At 36.5% G+C, this 14,937-nt stretch overlaps 1 protein-coding gene across 5 annotated transcripts in view; it reads left to right on the top strand.

Moving 5' to 3' along the window:
- Nucleotides 1–14,937, top strand: part of OSBPL8 (oxysterol binding protein like 8) — a 166,853-nt gene that overhangs the window by 64,407 nt on the left and 87,509 nt on the right. For 3 of the 5 annotated variants that reach the window (XM_070370980.1, XM_070370982.1, XM_070370981.1), the window contains exon 2: nt 1,181–1,289. In XM_070370980.1, the coding sequence (XP_070227081.1) occupies nt 1,248–1,289 (42 nt within the window). In that variant the 5' untranslated portion in view covers nt 1,181–1,247. The other 2 variants (XM_070370983.1, XM_070370984.1) reach the window with 2 other exon arrangements.

Raw genomic sequence — 14,937 nt, forward strand, 5'->3', positions numbered from 1 at the left:
GCTCCTCTGTCCGTAGAATTCTCCAGGCAAGAATACTGGAGTGTGTTGCCATTCCCTTCTCCAGGGGATCTTCCTGACCCAGGGATCGAACCTGGGTCTTCCCCACTGCAGCCAGATTGTTTACCATCTGAGCCACCAGGGGAGACAGAAGTCCAGTGTAACCAACTTGTCACAGGTAGCTGGCTGATCACCCCAGGGAACAGTGCCATATTGGGGACCCAGTGTAGGTCTCTGTTGCAGGCAGATTTGGCACTCAGCAGTGGCAGTAGCCAAATTTGTCTTGGTAAGTGGAGGGTCATACTGCTGAGCCCGTGTATAACCTTCATCCCTTCCACCATGGCAACTTTGTGAACCCATTGGACAATGACAGCGTTGGCTGGAGAAAGATGCTGACTCGTATCCACAGGATGGTCGTCCTGTATTTATATTTCACTGCAGCTTTTTATACTTGCAAAAACAAGAAAATGATTTGGAACTCCAAGAAATGACTAGAAATCTACATATTTCTCAGTTTTAATTTTGTTAATTGCTTTAAGAAAGAATTATTATTAGAGACTTCTGGATATATATAATTACTATAGGAGTTCATCTTGGAGGCTTTGTTAGTTAAAAAGCTCAAAGGAAAAGACTTGTGAAGGCATAATTCTAACACTATTAAAAATAAAAATAAGTATAAAAATAATAGATGTTCATTGTAAAAATGAAACATTCAGAAGCACAAAGTTTTTTTCTATATTATGTTCTCTCATTAAATTGTCCTCTCCTAAATTGTTTCCATTTATATTCTATTCACAAAAGTGTTTGAGAACATCTGTTTTCCTACATTTGTGCCAACATCAGATGGTAGCATACTTTTTAGTATTTGCCAATGTAATAATGAGAAAGAATCTAATTTTATTTCCTCAATTATAAGTAGGTTTAGGCGTCTTTTCAAATTTTGAACAGTCTCATATATTTAACCTGGCTCTTGCTTTTCCTCTTCACTTGGAATAGTGTCGTTCATTTTTTTCTGAACTTTTACCACTCTTCAAGGCCCACGTCAAAATCTGTTTCTCCATTATTGATGTTTCCTGATAAGCTCAGCCTAAAATGATATCTGCATCCTTATATACTTGATGTTTTATTTTCCACTTATCACAGTTTTATACCAGAACTAACATGTATGGTTTTCTTCTTCTAGGATTTCCAAGTTTACAGGATGGCTAAACATTAATGGGAAGAGAAGTGTAAGCCTATCTTCTTTCACTATGGAGGCAAGTTTGGCAGATGGAGAACCTGACCGAATTTTGGTGAGTGATTCAAATACAGCATAATAAGGTACTACCATCTATCTTGGGAAGTGTTTGATTTAAGCCATCGTTTTATTTTTAAAATGTATTTAAAACGAACTTCCAAAAAAGTTGATATAAAAATTATAGGTAGTTTAAAGCTTGTTGAAGCATAACCCAGTGTCCTGCCACTTCCACCCTATCTCCTACCTCTTTTTCCTTGTTTTCCTGGCCATATAGTAAGATATATTGATAGAATAGTTGGTGTTCATGTTTTCCTCAAGAAATTTTGTCTTATTGAAATCAAGAGGTTATTCACAATTGAAAAAATTAAATGCCCGGAAATCTTAAATTGTGCAGCTGGGGACAGAATGAAAGAATTAAGATTTAATTCTTAATATATGTTGCCATACATACTCTTTCTATAGAAGTGTGAAGATTTAATAAATATTGCTGCCTGTGATTGAATTGTATTCTGAAATTAAAACACTTATGTATGGGTGGTGGTTATAAGTGTACCTTCTCCAATAAGTAAAAAAATAAAAATAAAAATTAACCAGTGGGGTAAATTAAATGATGCTTTGTCACGCATAGAGACATTTTGCTCAAGGATCATTTCATTTTCATTTTTTCTGTTGCAGTTTTAAAGATGCCATTAAATACTGATTTATAGACTCTTTATTAGAAATGTTTGTACTACCTAAAGTCAAGGTGCCAGTGGGTAAAATGTGGCCAGCTGATAGCTCTGTGGCTTGTTAGGTGGTAGATTCTTTCACAGAGTTACAATATTGGAATGATGCAGAGGCCAGCTTTTCTTTCATACTGCTGTGAAGTTGAAAGTCACTACTATATTGAGATGTTTGTGAATTTTAATTTAGTGCATGTTCTTTGTTCAGGCTCCAATGTAGGATCAGTAATGATTGACAGCAAAATGCAGTTTCGCTTACTTGCGTTAACTTGGTCCCACCCTTTCCTGAATTTCTGGTCCAAACTTGTTTCTTTAATGGTCAAAAAAAGTTAAACTTTAAAATGATAGCTTCTTAATAGAGAATAAAATGGACATGGACAGAACTTGGTTTATGAAGAAGGTTATCGTAACGATTTTAAATGGAAAACTGATGGTAGGTTATTTTGTTTTTACTGTCTTCAAAAAAAAAAGATGAAAGCCTTTCTTGGAACATACTATTTACTTTATCATAAATATTTTCTTATTTAAAGCTAATGGACTTCCTGAAGGTTTATTTTTGGCTAAAATATTTTAAATCTTTTGGTTATGATATATAAATATCAGTAATAGCAATTGCTGTTTTCTGAGTATACACTTTTTCAGACTGTCTTCACAACAGTCATTAAAGGTAGATATTTGCTTATCCTCACTTTTAAAGACAAGGAAATAGGCTCAGGGAGGTTGATTATGTTCTCTAAAAGCTACATCTTAAATGATGCAACTGAGATCTATCTCTAAACATTTTCCTTTGCCACTAACATGTTGATTACATCATACCTGTCTTTCTGGATAGAATTGCTTAAAATTTATTGTTATCTTTTTAAACTTAGTATCTAAGTAGATAGTATTAAATTCTATACCAGAATGTCTGCACTGTACTGTTAAAGTTTTATTCATTTTTTATTCTTATTTCTATTGATATTGAGAGGTTAGAGGAAGTTACTTAAAACGCAATGAGATCAATTTTCTTCTTATTCTTCATTGTTTCTTCGGTGAAATATTGTAGCTTATTTTAGAAACAGTAATACCACTGATTTCAGTATGAACTGCTGAAATTTTCTCTATTCGAAACTAATCTTGAGGTCCACTTTGAGTTATCTATTAATGAAATATCACCTTTGAACTGCATGGCCTAAGCTAGTTAGTTTAGATTTAAGAGAGGTGGATAAGAACATGGGCTTTGTAGATACTTGGTTGTGTGTTAAAATCTGAGCTCTGTCACTTAGCTACATTCTCAGGGTTTCCAATTCTCCTCAGGTTTGAAATAAAGATTAGTAGTACTATCTACTTAATATTTACTTGGATTTTAATTGAGATAATGTATCTATAAAATGCCTTTTTCCACATCTGTGCACATTATAAATACCCCGTAAATAAAAGCTACTATGGTTATTGTTAATATAACTATTAATATTCAGCCTTTTCTCCAAAAAGATAAATATTTAGAGGCAGAAGACGCAACAAAATACATTTTTAAAAGTCCTGCGCTGTTGAGTAATTTGGGATTTGCACTTTCTCTAAATCTCATTTTTACTGTTTAAAATATTGAGGCAAATATTCTACTTCAATGAAAAATACATAAACAAGAATGCTCATCCTGCCTACTTGACAGGGACAATATGATCTAGTGAAACCAGAAAGTTCTTTGAAAATATAAAGCAACATATCAGTATGTGGTGGCAGTGTTGTATAAAACCTTATTGTGTGTACTAATTTTAAAAATAGTATTAGTTAGCTTCTTTTGAGTGCAGTCTTTGTGCAAAGTGCTGTGGCCAGTGAAGAGGATGTTAAGAGAGATAAAATGTAGTCTGTCTGAATTATGTTTATTTTGAGAAGACTAGATAGAGGGATGGATAGATAAGGCAGTAATAAGCATTTACTCAGTGTCAAATGAGGGACATAAGGCATAGTTACACAAGTTGTGAAAATTGGGTGGTTGCTGTACACTGGGGTAGTTAGAAAAGGTTTCTTAAGAGAATACAAACTGTGAATAGGGTATAGGGGTCATGGGATTGAAAATGAGCAAGGAGAGCATTCTAGGAAGGGAGGATGGCAAGAGGCAAGGCTAAAAGCGAAATTAATTGCACAGGGTTTATTCAGGGGAAACGCATAGAGAAATTGGAAGGTAATATTGTTTATTCCTTGGAAGGAAAGTTATGACCAACCTAGACAGCATATTAAAAGCAGAGACATTACTTTGTCAAGAAAGGTCCGTCTAGTCAAGGCAATGGTTTTTCCGCTAGTCATGTATGGATGTGAGAGTTGGACTATAAAGAAAGATTGATGCTTTTTTCTATAAAGAAGAATTAATGCTTTTGAACTGTGGATTGGAGAAGACTCTTGAGAGTCCCTTGGACTGCAAGGAGATCAACCAGTCCATCCTAAAGGAGATCAGTCCTGGGTGTTCATCGGAAGGAATGATGTTGAAGCTGAAACTCCAATATTTTGTTCACCTGATGTGAAGAGCTGACTCATTTGAAAAGACCCTGATGCTGAGAAAGATTGAGGGCAGGAGGAGATGGGGACGACAGAGGATGAGATGTTTGGATGGCATCACCGACTCAATGGACGTGGGTTTGAGTAAACTCCAGCAGTTGGTAATGGACAGAGAGACCTGATATGCTGCAGTCCATGGGGTCACAAAGAGTCAGACACGACTGAGCGACTGAAATGAACTGAATGTTGTTTATAAGAATAATGATCAATGTGGCAGATAGAGACCAAACTTATGGAAGTCTTGAGTGCCAGACCAGGGATTTTGAACTTGATTCTGTAGACAGTGGTATGTCACTGAATAGTTTTATGAAAGTGGACAGGATGAATCTGGAGCCGCAGGATATGAGATGATTTAGAAGAGAGAGAGATACAGGTACTGATTGAGACTACTTGTAGTCTTAGTGAAGGTGGTGAAAGCTGGGACTCAGTTGACTTTAGTGTCCACTTATTTGGTTTTCTTCTCCTACATGAGATTATGCTTCCTATTTAAAAAAAATTCATTTGCTTATTTATTGTTTATAGTTCTGTTTTTGTGGTAGTGTTTTATGTCTTAGGTAGTAAATACTAAAAAATATGAATTCAATCTTTATACTAAATATACTTTGGAACACGTTTACATTTAATATATGTATTAAAATATTTTGTAAAAGGGCAGAACTCATAACACTTTGGAAATTAACCACTGAGAAATCCTTTAAATGCAGGGGTCAAATATTTATTAATAGATTGAGGTAAACCAAATAAGTGAAGTAGATTAAAAAAATTCCTTACATTAAGTAAAGTCCTGTCTTTTGACTATCTTGTATACTATGCTGTTATCAGAGGAAAATAAGTTATAAAGTCTATTAAAGGTCAAGATCTTTTGTTGTATTAAAAATTGATTATATAAATGACTTTTTAGAAGAGAATAAAATTTAAAAACATGTAGAAATCTTTGTAGTATTATTAGGAATTCTCAGTTGAGAAACTCTTAAGATTCTACTTTAAATTGGACACTTTGAGTCACATGTTTTCTGAAGTGGAAAGAATGGTGAAGATGATTTAGCTCAGTAATTCTTAGAATGTAGTAAATGAGTAAGTATCTTCTTGAGGGGCCTACAGATGACCCAGCTTCCTGAAACTTAGAGTTTTATATTTACTAGATGAATTTTTACTGATTACTATGATTTAGTGCTCATAAAGTAAAATTGATATTTTATTAGCATTTACTGAGCACTTTAAATCATATTCTAAGAAGTATGGCTACTATATATATGTAACATTTGACGACAACATACAGCTTGTGTATATGGCATGTAAATTAATGAAATTGCCTATTTTTGGTAACATTAAGTATTATTTTTGATCAGGTCATAGGTTTTAAAGGTTATTATTTTTTTCTCTTGTTTAAATGTAGTTGACTCTTGAATGTTTGGAGATGGGTTGGGGTGGAGCGTCTGACACTTGATACGGAGCCATGGTTCTTTGGTATCTGCGATTCAACAGACCACTGATCTGTAGCACTGCAGTATTTAGTGTTGAACTGCCTGCAAGTGGAGCTGTGTAGTTCACACCCTTGTGTTCAAGGGTCAACCCTACCATTAATTTAGTCTCTTCATTGCCATTATTGATTTAGTATATTGTATGTTTTCGTTTGGGGGCTTCCCTGGTATCTCAGATGGTAAACAATCTGCAATGAGGGAGACCTGGGTTTGGTCCCTGGATTGGAAAGATCTCCTGGATTTATAAGGACAGTATTTTTGGTGCACAGTTTCTCAATAACTGACCTTTAAGACATTTATGCATTCAAGTCTAATGATAAATTATCCACATGTCAATTAATCCTCATAAAGTATTCTTGTACAATGGCACTTGGTTGTTATTAGATCCCCCTTCTCAGCCCTAAGTGGAAATGAGGGAGAAAGGCTGTGAAGTTTCTTATCTATAATAAATGGGTCACCAAATTTGGTACATATGCTCATCTAATATTTGAATACCCTTTGAGACCTGCCTGCTAAGTGTTTCCTAATGCTTATATACTTCAGGATTGCCTTGTAGAGGCCTTTTCTTTTCAACTTTAACAAAGATTGTGCTATCAGCAGAGCCTTTTGCAAACCTCTGAGTCCTGTGGCTACTTCTCCCCCTTAGTCTTTGTGGGAGACTGTTAGAGATCGTTTAGTCCAATAGTCTGTCTAACGTAACGATTCTGTCCACAGTACCCCTGACTGAGGTCATCCAGCCTCGGCATGAAGTCACGTAGTTATAGGAAGCTCTGCTTCTCAGAAGGCACCTCAAGTCATTGTGCTGGTTCCCTTGCTGCTCCAGCTTACCACAAATGTAGTCTTAAAGTAGCAGTAACCGATTATCTTAGAGCTCTGGATATTAGAAGTCCAAAAGCAAGATGTTGTGTTCATTCTGGAGGCTCTGAGGGGACTGTCCGTTTCTTTTTGTTGAGACCTGGAGGTAGCAGTCTTTCATTGACTCGTGGCTTCCTCCTCCCATTCAGCCTCTGGCCTTTGTTGTCACACCTCCTGCTACACTCACCTTCTTCTCTCCTTCTTGTCAGGACCCTTGGAATTACTTTGGGTCCACTCAGGTAATCCAGAGTAATTGCTCTATCTCAAGATTTTTAACTTAATCACATCTGCAGAGTCCTTTGCCTCATGTAAAGTAACATTCACAGATCCTAAGGCTTCTAAACAGTCACAGATTCTAATATCTTTTTTTTTTTGGAAGCTGAGCTTGTAGGATTTTAGTTTCCTGACCAGAGATTGAGCCCTTGGCAGTGTGAGCACACAGTCCTAACCACTGGATTGCCAGGGAATTCCTGGGATGTGGACATTTTTGGGAGGCCATTATTCTACCCACCATCGTCATAGTACTAACCTCTGGTGCATCCCAGCCTAGTGAAGTGGGCCCTATTGCCAAATAATCCAAAATCAGGTAGTCTGGTGGGGCATCTCACCTAAGGAATTGCCAGTTAGATTAAGCTCCTAAATTAGGTAAATTCTTAGGTGGCAGAGATCTTCTTAGGTAAAATAATAAAATAACTAGACATTTTAGTCACCAATGTATTACCTACATACTCATTGTCTTTTATATTAAAATAGCTTCACCTTCCTAATAACCATTTGCTAACTATAACAGTTTAATTACACGTGCAAGAATGATAATAGAGACCTTCCTTGCAGTCTCTATTATGTGAAGTTTTGAATGCATGCGTGCATATTTGGCTGTGCTGGGTCTCCCTTGCCGCATGAGGGCTTTCCCTAGGTGTGGAGATGGGGGCTGCTCTCTGGCTGCGGTGTGAGCTGCTCATTACGGTGGCTTCTCTTGTTGCAGAGGATGGGCTCTAGGGCGCCTGGGCTTCAGTAACTGAGGTCCGTGGGCTTAGCTGCCCCATGGCGTGTGGGATCTTCTTGGACCAGGGACGGAGCCCATGTGCCCTGCACCGGCAGGTGGAGTCCTCACCGCTGGGCCAGTAGGGGGCGCCCTCAAACGTGTTTAAAAAATAAGATAAACTAGTATCATGAACCCTCATGTACCCGTCACTCATCTTCAGCATTGTTAGTTCAGGTCAGTCTTGTTGATGTATAGTCCTGCCTTCCCACCTGATATTTTTTTTTTGAGAAAATCCCATATGCATCATTTTATTCATAAGTATTTCAGTATAATCTCTAAAATATAAAGACTTTTCTTTAAAACTTTAACCATAAATACCATTCTTACTCTAAAAAAAGAGTAATTCTTTGATATGAAATATTTAGTTATTGCTTAAATTTAGTTTTATTGTCTTTGTATTGGGCTTGGTTGATAAGTCACTTTGTCTTTTTAAAATCTTTTCAGTTTCTCCTGCATCTGTTTTTGATTTTTCCTTTTCAGTTTTAATTTTTATTTTCAATTTACTGAAGAAATAAGGTAGCTGTCCTGTAGGTTTCCCACAATCTGGATTCTCTGCCATGATCATTATTTAATGTGTTCCTCAGTTACTTATATTTCTTGCAAATTGGTCAGTAGACAGTTTTAACCTGAGGCTTGCTCAGATTCAGGTTCAGTTTTTTTTTGACAAGATTAATTCATCGATGGTGTTGTGTATTACCATCAGGAGGCATATAATCCATTTTCATTTGCCTAATATGTAAATGGCACCCCACTCCAGTACTCCTGCCTGGAAAATCCCATGGACGGAGGAGCCTGGAAGGCTGCAGTCCATGGGGTCGCTAAGAGTCGGACACGACTGAGCGACTTCACTTTCACTTTTCACTTTCCTGCATTGGAGAAGGAAATGGCAACCCACTCCAGTGTTCTTGCCTGGAGAATCCCAGGGACGGGGGAGCCTGGTGGGCTGCCCTCTATGGAGTCGCACAGAGTCGGACACAACTGAAGTGACTTAGCAGCAATATGTAAATACATTTAATCTTTTTTGACTATAAAAATAATACATGCCAGTGTGGCATATTTAAGCAATAAAGAAAAATATAATAAAATTAATTTTCTAGAGGTAACCACTGTTTTTATTTTGGAGGCCTCTTTCCTAAATGTGTTAATGAGTATATCTTATGCATGAGATTTTATAAGTGGGGTCATAGCATACAAATTTATGTATCAGTAATTTAAAAAAATTTTATGGCCATTGATGATCATCACTTAGATCTGTTAATTCAATAGGAGCATAAATTAATAGCAGTACTTAAATACACTTAAATATTTGTAATGTTTGAACTGCCCAAGTGGGAAAATATTACTCAGTATTTTCTATTGTTTGAGTGCTTAGATTCTTAGTATGTCTTCCTTTTTTTTTTTTTTTTGACTTTTAAACGTTATCCTTGATTCTCTTATAAGTTGAATAATGTAAACATTTTCCAGGTATATGGTGGGACTCTAATAAGTTTGGGGAGCTAAATTGGAGAAAGGGTTAACTTTGAAAAAGTAGAAGAAATTCCAAGTCAGAAATCTTTTGTATTTCCATTATGTTTGGAGATTTTCTCAGCGCGTTCCCAGGACTGTGGAACTCAAGATCTTTTCAGAGGTCTGTGAGGTCTGGATTATTTGTGTAGTAATGCCATGGTGCTTGATGTTGTTTGCTTTGTTTCTCTTTCTCGTGAACGTCTAGTGCATTTTTTACCTAAGACCGCATGAAGTGTAATGTCATTGCTCTGCCGGCTAATGGAGTGTATGCTTGTGTATTCTTGTGTTTTCAAATTTTCTTAGTTTAATTTTTTTCCTAAGCAGTGGTTTTTTAATTTAAATAAGCTTCATTTTCTTATAAGAGTTTTAGGCTTACAGAAAACTTGTGAACATAAAGAATTCCATATAGCTTGTACTCAGTTTCCTTCCTCTATTATTAACATACTAGAATGGGACATTTGATACAATTAATGAATCCATCCTGATACATTATTACCTGAGGTCCATACTTTGCTCTTTGTTTCAGATTTCCTTAGTTTTTACCTAATATTCTTTTTCTGTGTGTGAATCCCATCAGGTAGCACTTTACGTTTAGTCATCACATCTCCATAAGGTCCTCTTAGCAGTTAAAATTTCTTAGACTTGTTTGTGATAATCTTGACATTTTTGAGGAGTACTAGTCAGATATTTTGCAGTGTCACTCAACTGGGATTTGTCTGATACTTTTCTCATGATTAGACTGGGTTTTGGGGAGGAGACTACAGAGGTAAAATGGCATTTCACCACACGATTATGGAAAAGTATGTATACTATCAACTTGGCTTATCACTGTGACTTGCCCGTGATGAGCTAGCAAAGATAGTGAATTTCTCACCTTTAATTTCTAATTCAGCAAATATGAATAGGTATAATCCATATAAACAGCAACTCTTTGGAGTCTTTGGCAATTTCTAGGAGCATAGAGGGATCTGGAGATACTAAAGTTTGTTAATAGAATTTTAGAACCAGAAGTTAATTTGCAATAATGTCTGAACATACAGGTAAGCAATGTTTTAGGATAAGGTTTTGGAAATAGGCTAGGTCTGAAGAAGAAACTTGGAAGTTGTCTGAGTAAAGGTAGCAAATGAGCCTTGAATATGACTGGAACCTGCAGTAAGAGAGCATATAGAAAAGAACAGATAGTTGAGGACTGAGCATTGGTGAAGCCCACATGTTTTATTGAGTGGAAGGACAGAATGGAGGTGGGAAATTAGGAGAAAGGAAGCCAGAACAGTGGAGTGTTTTAGAAACTAAAGGAAGAGAGGGCTTGTGTGGTGGAAAGGCTGATATAATTAAATATATGCAAGGAGTTTAAGAATTGTGAAAAAGCCCCAAAACATGCCAGAGAAGACTTGACAGATTGGTAGGTTGACTGTAATTTCCTGGGAATCCACCAGGGGATTCCCTGGTGGCTCAGACGGTAAAAGCCTGCAATGCGGGAGACCCGGGTTCGATCCCTGGGTTGGGAAGATCCCCTGGGGAAGGAAATGGCAACCCACTCCAGTACTCTTGCCTAGAAAATTCCATGGATGGATGGAGGAGCCTGGTGGGCTACAGTCCATGGGGTCGCAAAGAGCTGGACATGACTGAGCGACTTCACTTTCTTTCTGTAATTTCCTGACGTCTTGGACATTTTTTTTTAAAGGTTTAGTTTCAGTGTAAACATACTATTGATCTTTTTTTTTTTTTTTTTGCCACTTTTTAAATGACTAATGAAGCACTTAATTCCTTCTATAAACTGTGAGTGCTCTCCAGATTCAGATTCAGGTATACAAAGTTAAATCACTCCTGAGAAAATTTGTCTTTTTTTTTAGATCTTGCCATGTTCAAAAGTTGCTGAAGTTCAAGAGACAGTGAGTAATACATGGTGCCATGTTCAAAATGTTAACATTTTTGGTTTTTTTTTTTAGGGTTTCAAGTTAATTCTTAAAATGTATTTTCTTCTATGTTTAATCTTAGATGATTCTGTTAGTACAAAAAGTAGCTAATGTAAATTGAAAAGCTTACTTTAAAAATTGCATTTTCATTTGCCCAATATGTTAATACATTTCATCTTTTTTTATTATAAAAATAATATATAACAATGTGGCATAATTAAACAATAAAGAAAAATATAGTAAATAAAATTTATTTTCTAGAGATAACCACTGTTATTATTTTGGTGGCCTCTTTCTTAAGTGCTCAGCTATCAGGGCTTCTCCAATAGCTCAGTTGGTAAATAATCCACCTGCAGTGCAGGAGACCCTGGTTTGATCCCTGCATTGGTAAGATCCACTGGAGAAAGTATAGACTGCACACTCCAGTATTCTTGGGCTTCCCTTGTGACTCAGCTGGTAAAGAATCTGGCTGCAATGCGGGAGACCTAGGTTTGATCCCTGAATTGGGAAGATGCCCTGGAGAAGGGAAAGGATACCCACTCCAGTATCCTGGCCTGGAGAATTCCATGGACTGTATAGGCCATGGGGTTGCAAAGAGTCAGACACGACTGAGCGACTTTCACTTTTAAGTGTATTCACGTGTATATCTTACACATAAAATTTTATAAAAGTGGGGTCATAGCATACAAATTCTATATCAGTACTTTAAGAAAAATTTATTTTAACTAAAGTATAGTTCATTTACAGTGTTGTGTTAATTTCTGCCATACAACAAAGTGATTCAATATAACCTACTTTTAAAAGCCAATATGTAATGGATGTTTTTCAGTCCCTGAAAAAATAAAACCAAACTATAATGACTACATAGTATTTTATTATGTGAATATATTATCATTTATTTAATTCCATGTTTTAAGTATATCATTTACTATAAATGATGTGATAAATATCTTTGAACACATCTTTTTAAACATTTTGAATGATCATCTTAGTATACATTCCTAGTAGTGGAATTGCCGTATCAAAAATGCAACTAACTGCCTGGCAGATTGGATCATATTCTCTAACAGTGATAAACTCTAGTCCCAGAAAAATACTCCTTTAAAATCTCTCCTGCAAAACTCAGGAATGAAATGTGAACATGTGTGTTTTGCAGATGATTGTAGGAATATGAAAAAGTTCATTTTAAGTGTAATGAGTCCTGTTTATAGGACAAAAAGATTTCAGCTGCATAGTATATTCCTCACTAAAGTTGCTTACTCTAAGAGCTGAAGATAACGCCAAGGAGAGCAGTCTTAAGATGCTTTATATAACCCTTCTTTAGAATTGTGGCTTCTGGGAGCCCAGAATCCCAGAATCTGGGAGCAGGATCGCTTCTGCAATCTTCAAGAGTACAGCTTGATCAGCAGTACTGGGGAAAGAGGTGCCATCTGCCTGCGAGTTTATTTTGAACTCTGCTCCTATCAGTGGTTGATAAGCTATTTGGACTTTCTCTTAAGCTCAACAGATTTTTTTGTTGTTTGTTGTTTAGTCGCTAAGTCATGTTTGATTCTTTTGCGACCCATGGACTGTTGCCTGCCAGGTTCCTCTGTCCATGGGATTTTCCAGGCAAACTTAAGTCAAATCGGTAAAAGGGGGAGTTGCTGTGCTAAAGGCAATGGAAGCAAGCCATAGATCCCCTGGTATTGTTTCTGTATTATATATACAGACAGTGGCCATCTGTCCTACATAGTTTAGGACTGAGGGGTTTCTCAGAATGAAGGGCACCATTATGAGTTTCTACTTCTCCCTTTATCTTTCTTAAAGATCCTAAGTTTTATGCTAATTATGGATGACATGGCAAATACTTAGAAATATTTTAAAATAAAATCACATTTTTTGCATTATGCTCTTTTCCTGAAATTTTTAAGCTAAAATCAGTAAAGATTTAGATAATGGCTATATTTCATTCTTTAAAGTACTGTTAGTATATACTATGTATACAATATACTAATGAATTCTAAGTTAAAAAATTCTAGGCATTTTACTCTTTTATTATTTGTCAGCTCATGCTTTCTGCTGAAGTAGAGATTTATTTAAATGATAAAAAAAATTGAGATGATGACTGTGGACATTGTTCAGAGAATGATGGTAAACATGCTGAGCTGCTCAGAGAGAAGACATTGTTCTATCATACCTTAGTGGTCTTTTTCTGAACAAGCTGAGAAGTTCCTGGATTTTTTGAAATATTAGTAGTATTTTGGTTCTCTTAGCAAAAGCCAAGAAGAGTGGCTAGTTTTTTATTTTATTTTATTTTTTAATATAAATTTATTTTAATTGAAGGCTAATTACTTTACAATATTGTATTGGTTTTGACATACATCAACATGAATCCGCCACGGGTGTACACGTGTTCCCCATCCTGAACCCCCCACCCTCCTCCCTCCCCATACTATCCCTCTGGGTCATCCCAGTGCACCAGCCCCGAGCATCCTGTATCATGCATCGAACCTGGACTGGCGATTCTTTTCTTATATGATATTATACATGTTTCAATGCCATTCTCCCAAATCATCCCACCCTCACCCTCTCCCACAGAGTCCAAAAGACTGTTCTATACATCTGTGTCTGTTTTGCTGTCTCGCATACAGGGTTATCGTTACCATCTTTCTAAATTCCGTATATATGTGTTAGTATACTGTATTGGTGTTTTTCTTTCTGGCTTACTTCACTCTGTATAATAAGCTCCAGTTTCATCCACGTCATTAGAACTGATTCAAATGTATTCTTTATAATGGCTGAGTAATACTCCATTGTGTATATGTACCATAGCTTTCTTATCCATTCATCTGCTGATGGACATCTAGGTTGCTTCCATGCCCTGGCTATTATAAACAGTGCTGCAATGAACATTGGGGTACACGTGTCTCTTTCAATTCTGGTTTCGTCGGTGTGTATGCCCAGTAGTGGGATTGCTGGGTCATTATGCAGTTCTATTTCCAGTTTTTTAAGGAATCTCCACACTGTTCTCCATAGTAGCTGTGCTAGTTTGCATTCCCACCAACAGTGTAAGGGGGTTCCCTTTTCTCCACACCCTCTCCAGCATTTATTGCTTGTAGACTTTTGGATCGCAGCCATTCTGACTGGCGTGAAATGGTACCTCACAGTGGTTTTGATTTGCATTTCTCTGATAATGAGTGATGTTGGGCATCTTTTCATGTATTTGTTAGCCATCTGTAAAAGGTACTTGTACAGAGCATTTCAACATCAGTATCTTCATATTGTCTTTATTTGTGTGTTACACAACATGGAACTGCACAAAGTAAGCCCAAGTCCTAAAAGCAGTAAGAATAAGAAGTGTAGTGTGTAGGCCAGTGGTGTGTAGAAGTCTTCAGTTATTTCAGTTACTTGGTAAAATTAATATGTAATCTTTAATAAGATCTCATTTCCCAATTAGCGTCACTTGCAAACAATTCTGAGAGATGATTTCACTTGCGTCTCAATTTAGTGCCTTTTTATCTACATCACATCCTTCTGGGATGAAGTGAATAAGTGTCTTCTTGTGTCTTCTGCTTCTGTTTGTAATATTTCAGAGTAACTCTTGGCTCTATTGTTGTTCCATTATAATATATGTTTTCTGGTGCCTGTTTCTGGAGTATTTTTT

This window comes from Bos mutus, chromosome 5 (assembly GCF_027580195.1).
Source record: "Bos mutus isolate GX-2022 chromosome 5, NWIPB_WYAK_1.1, whole genome shotgun sequence".
NCBI classification, from domain to species: Eukaryota; Metazoa; Chordata; class Mammalia; order Artiodactyla; family Bovidae; genus Bos; species Bos mutus.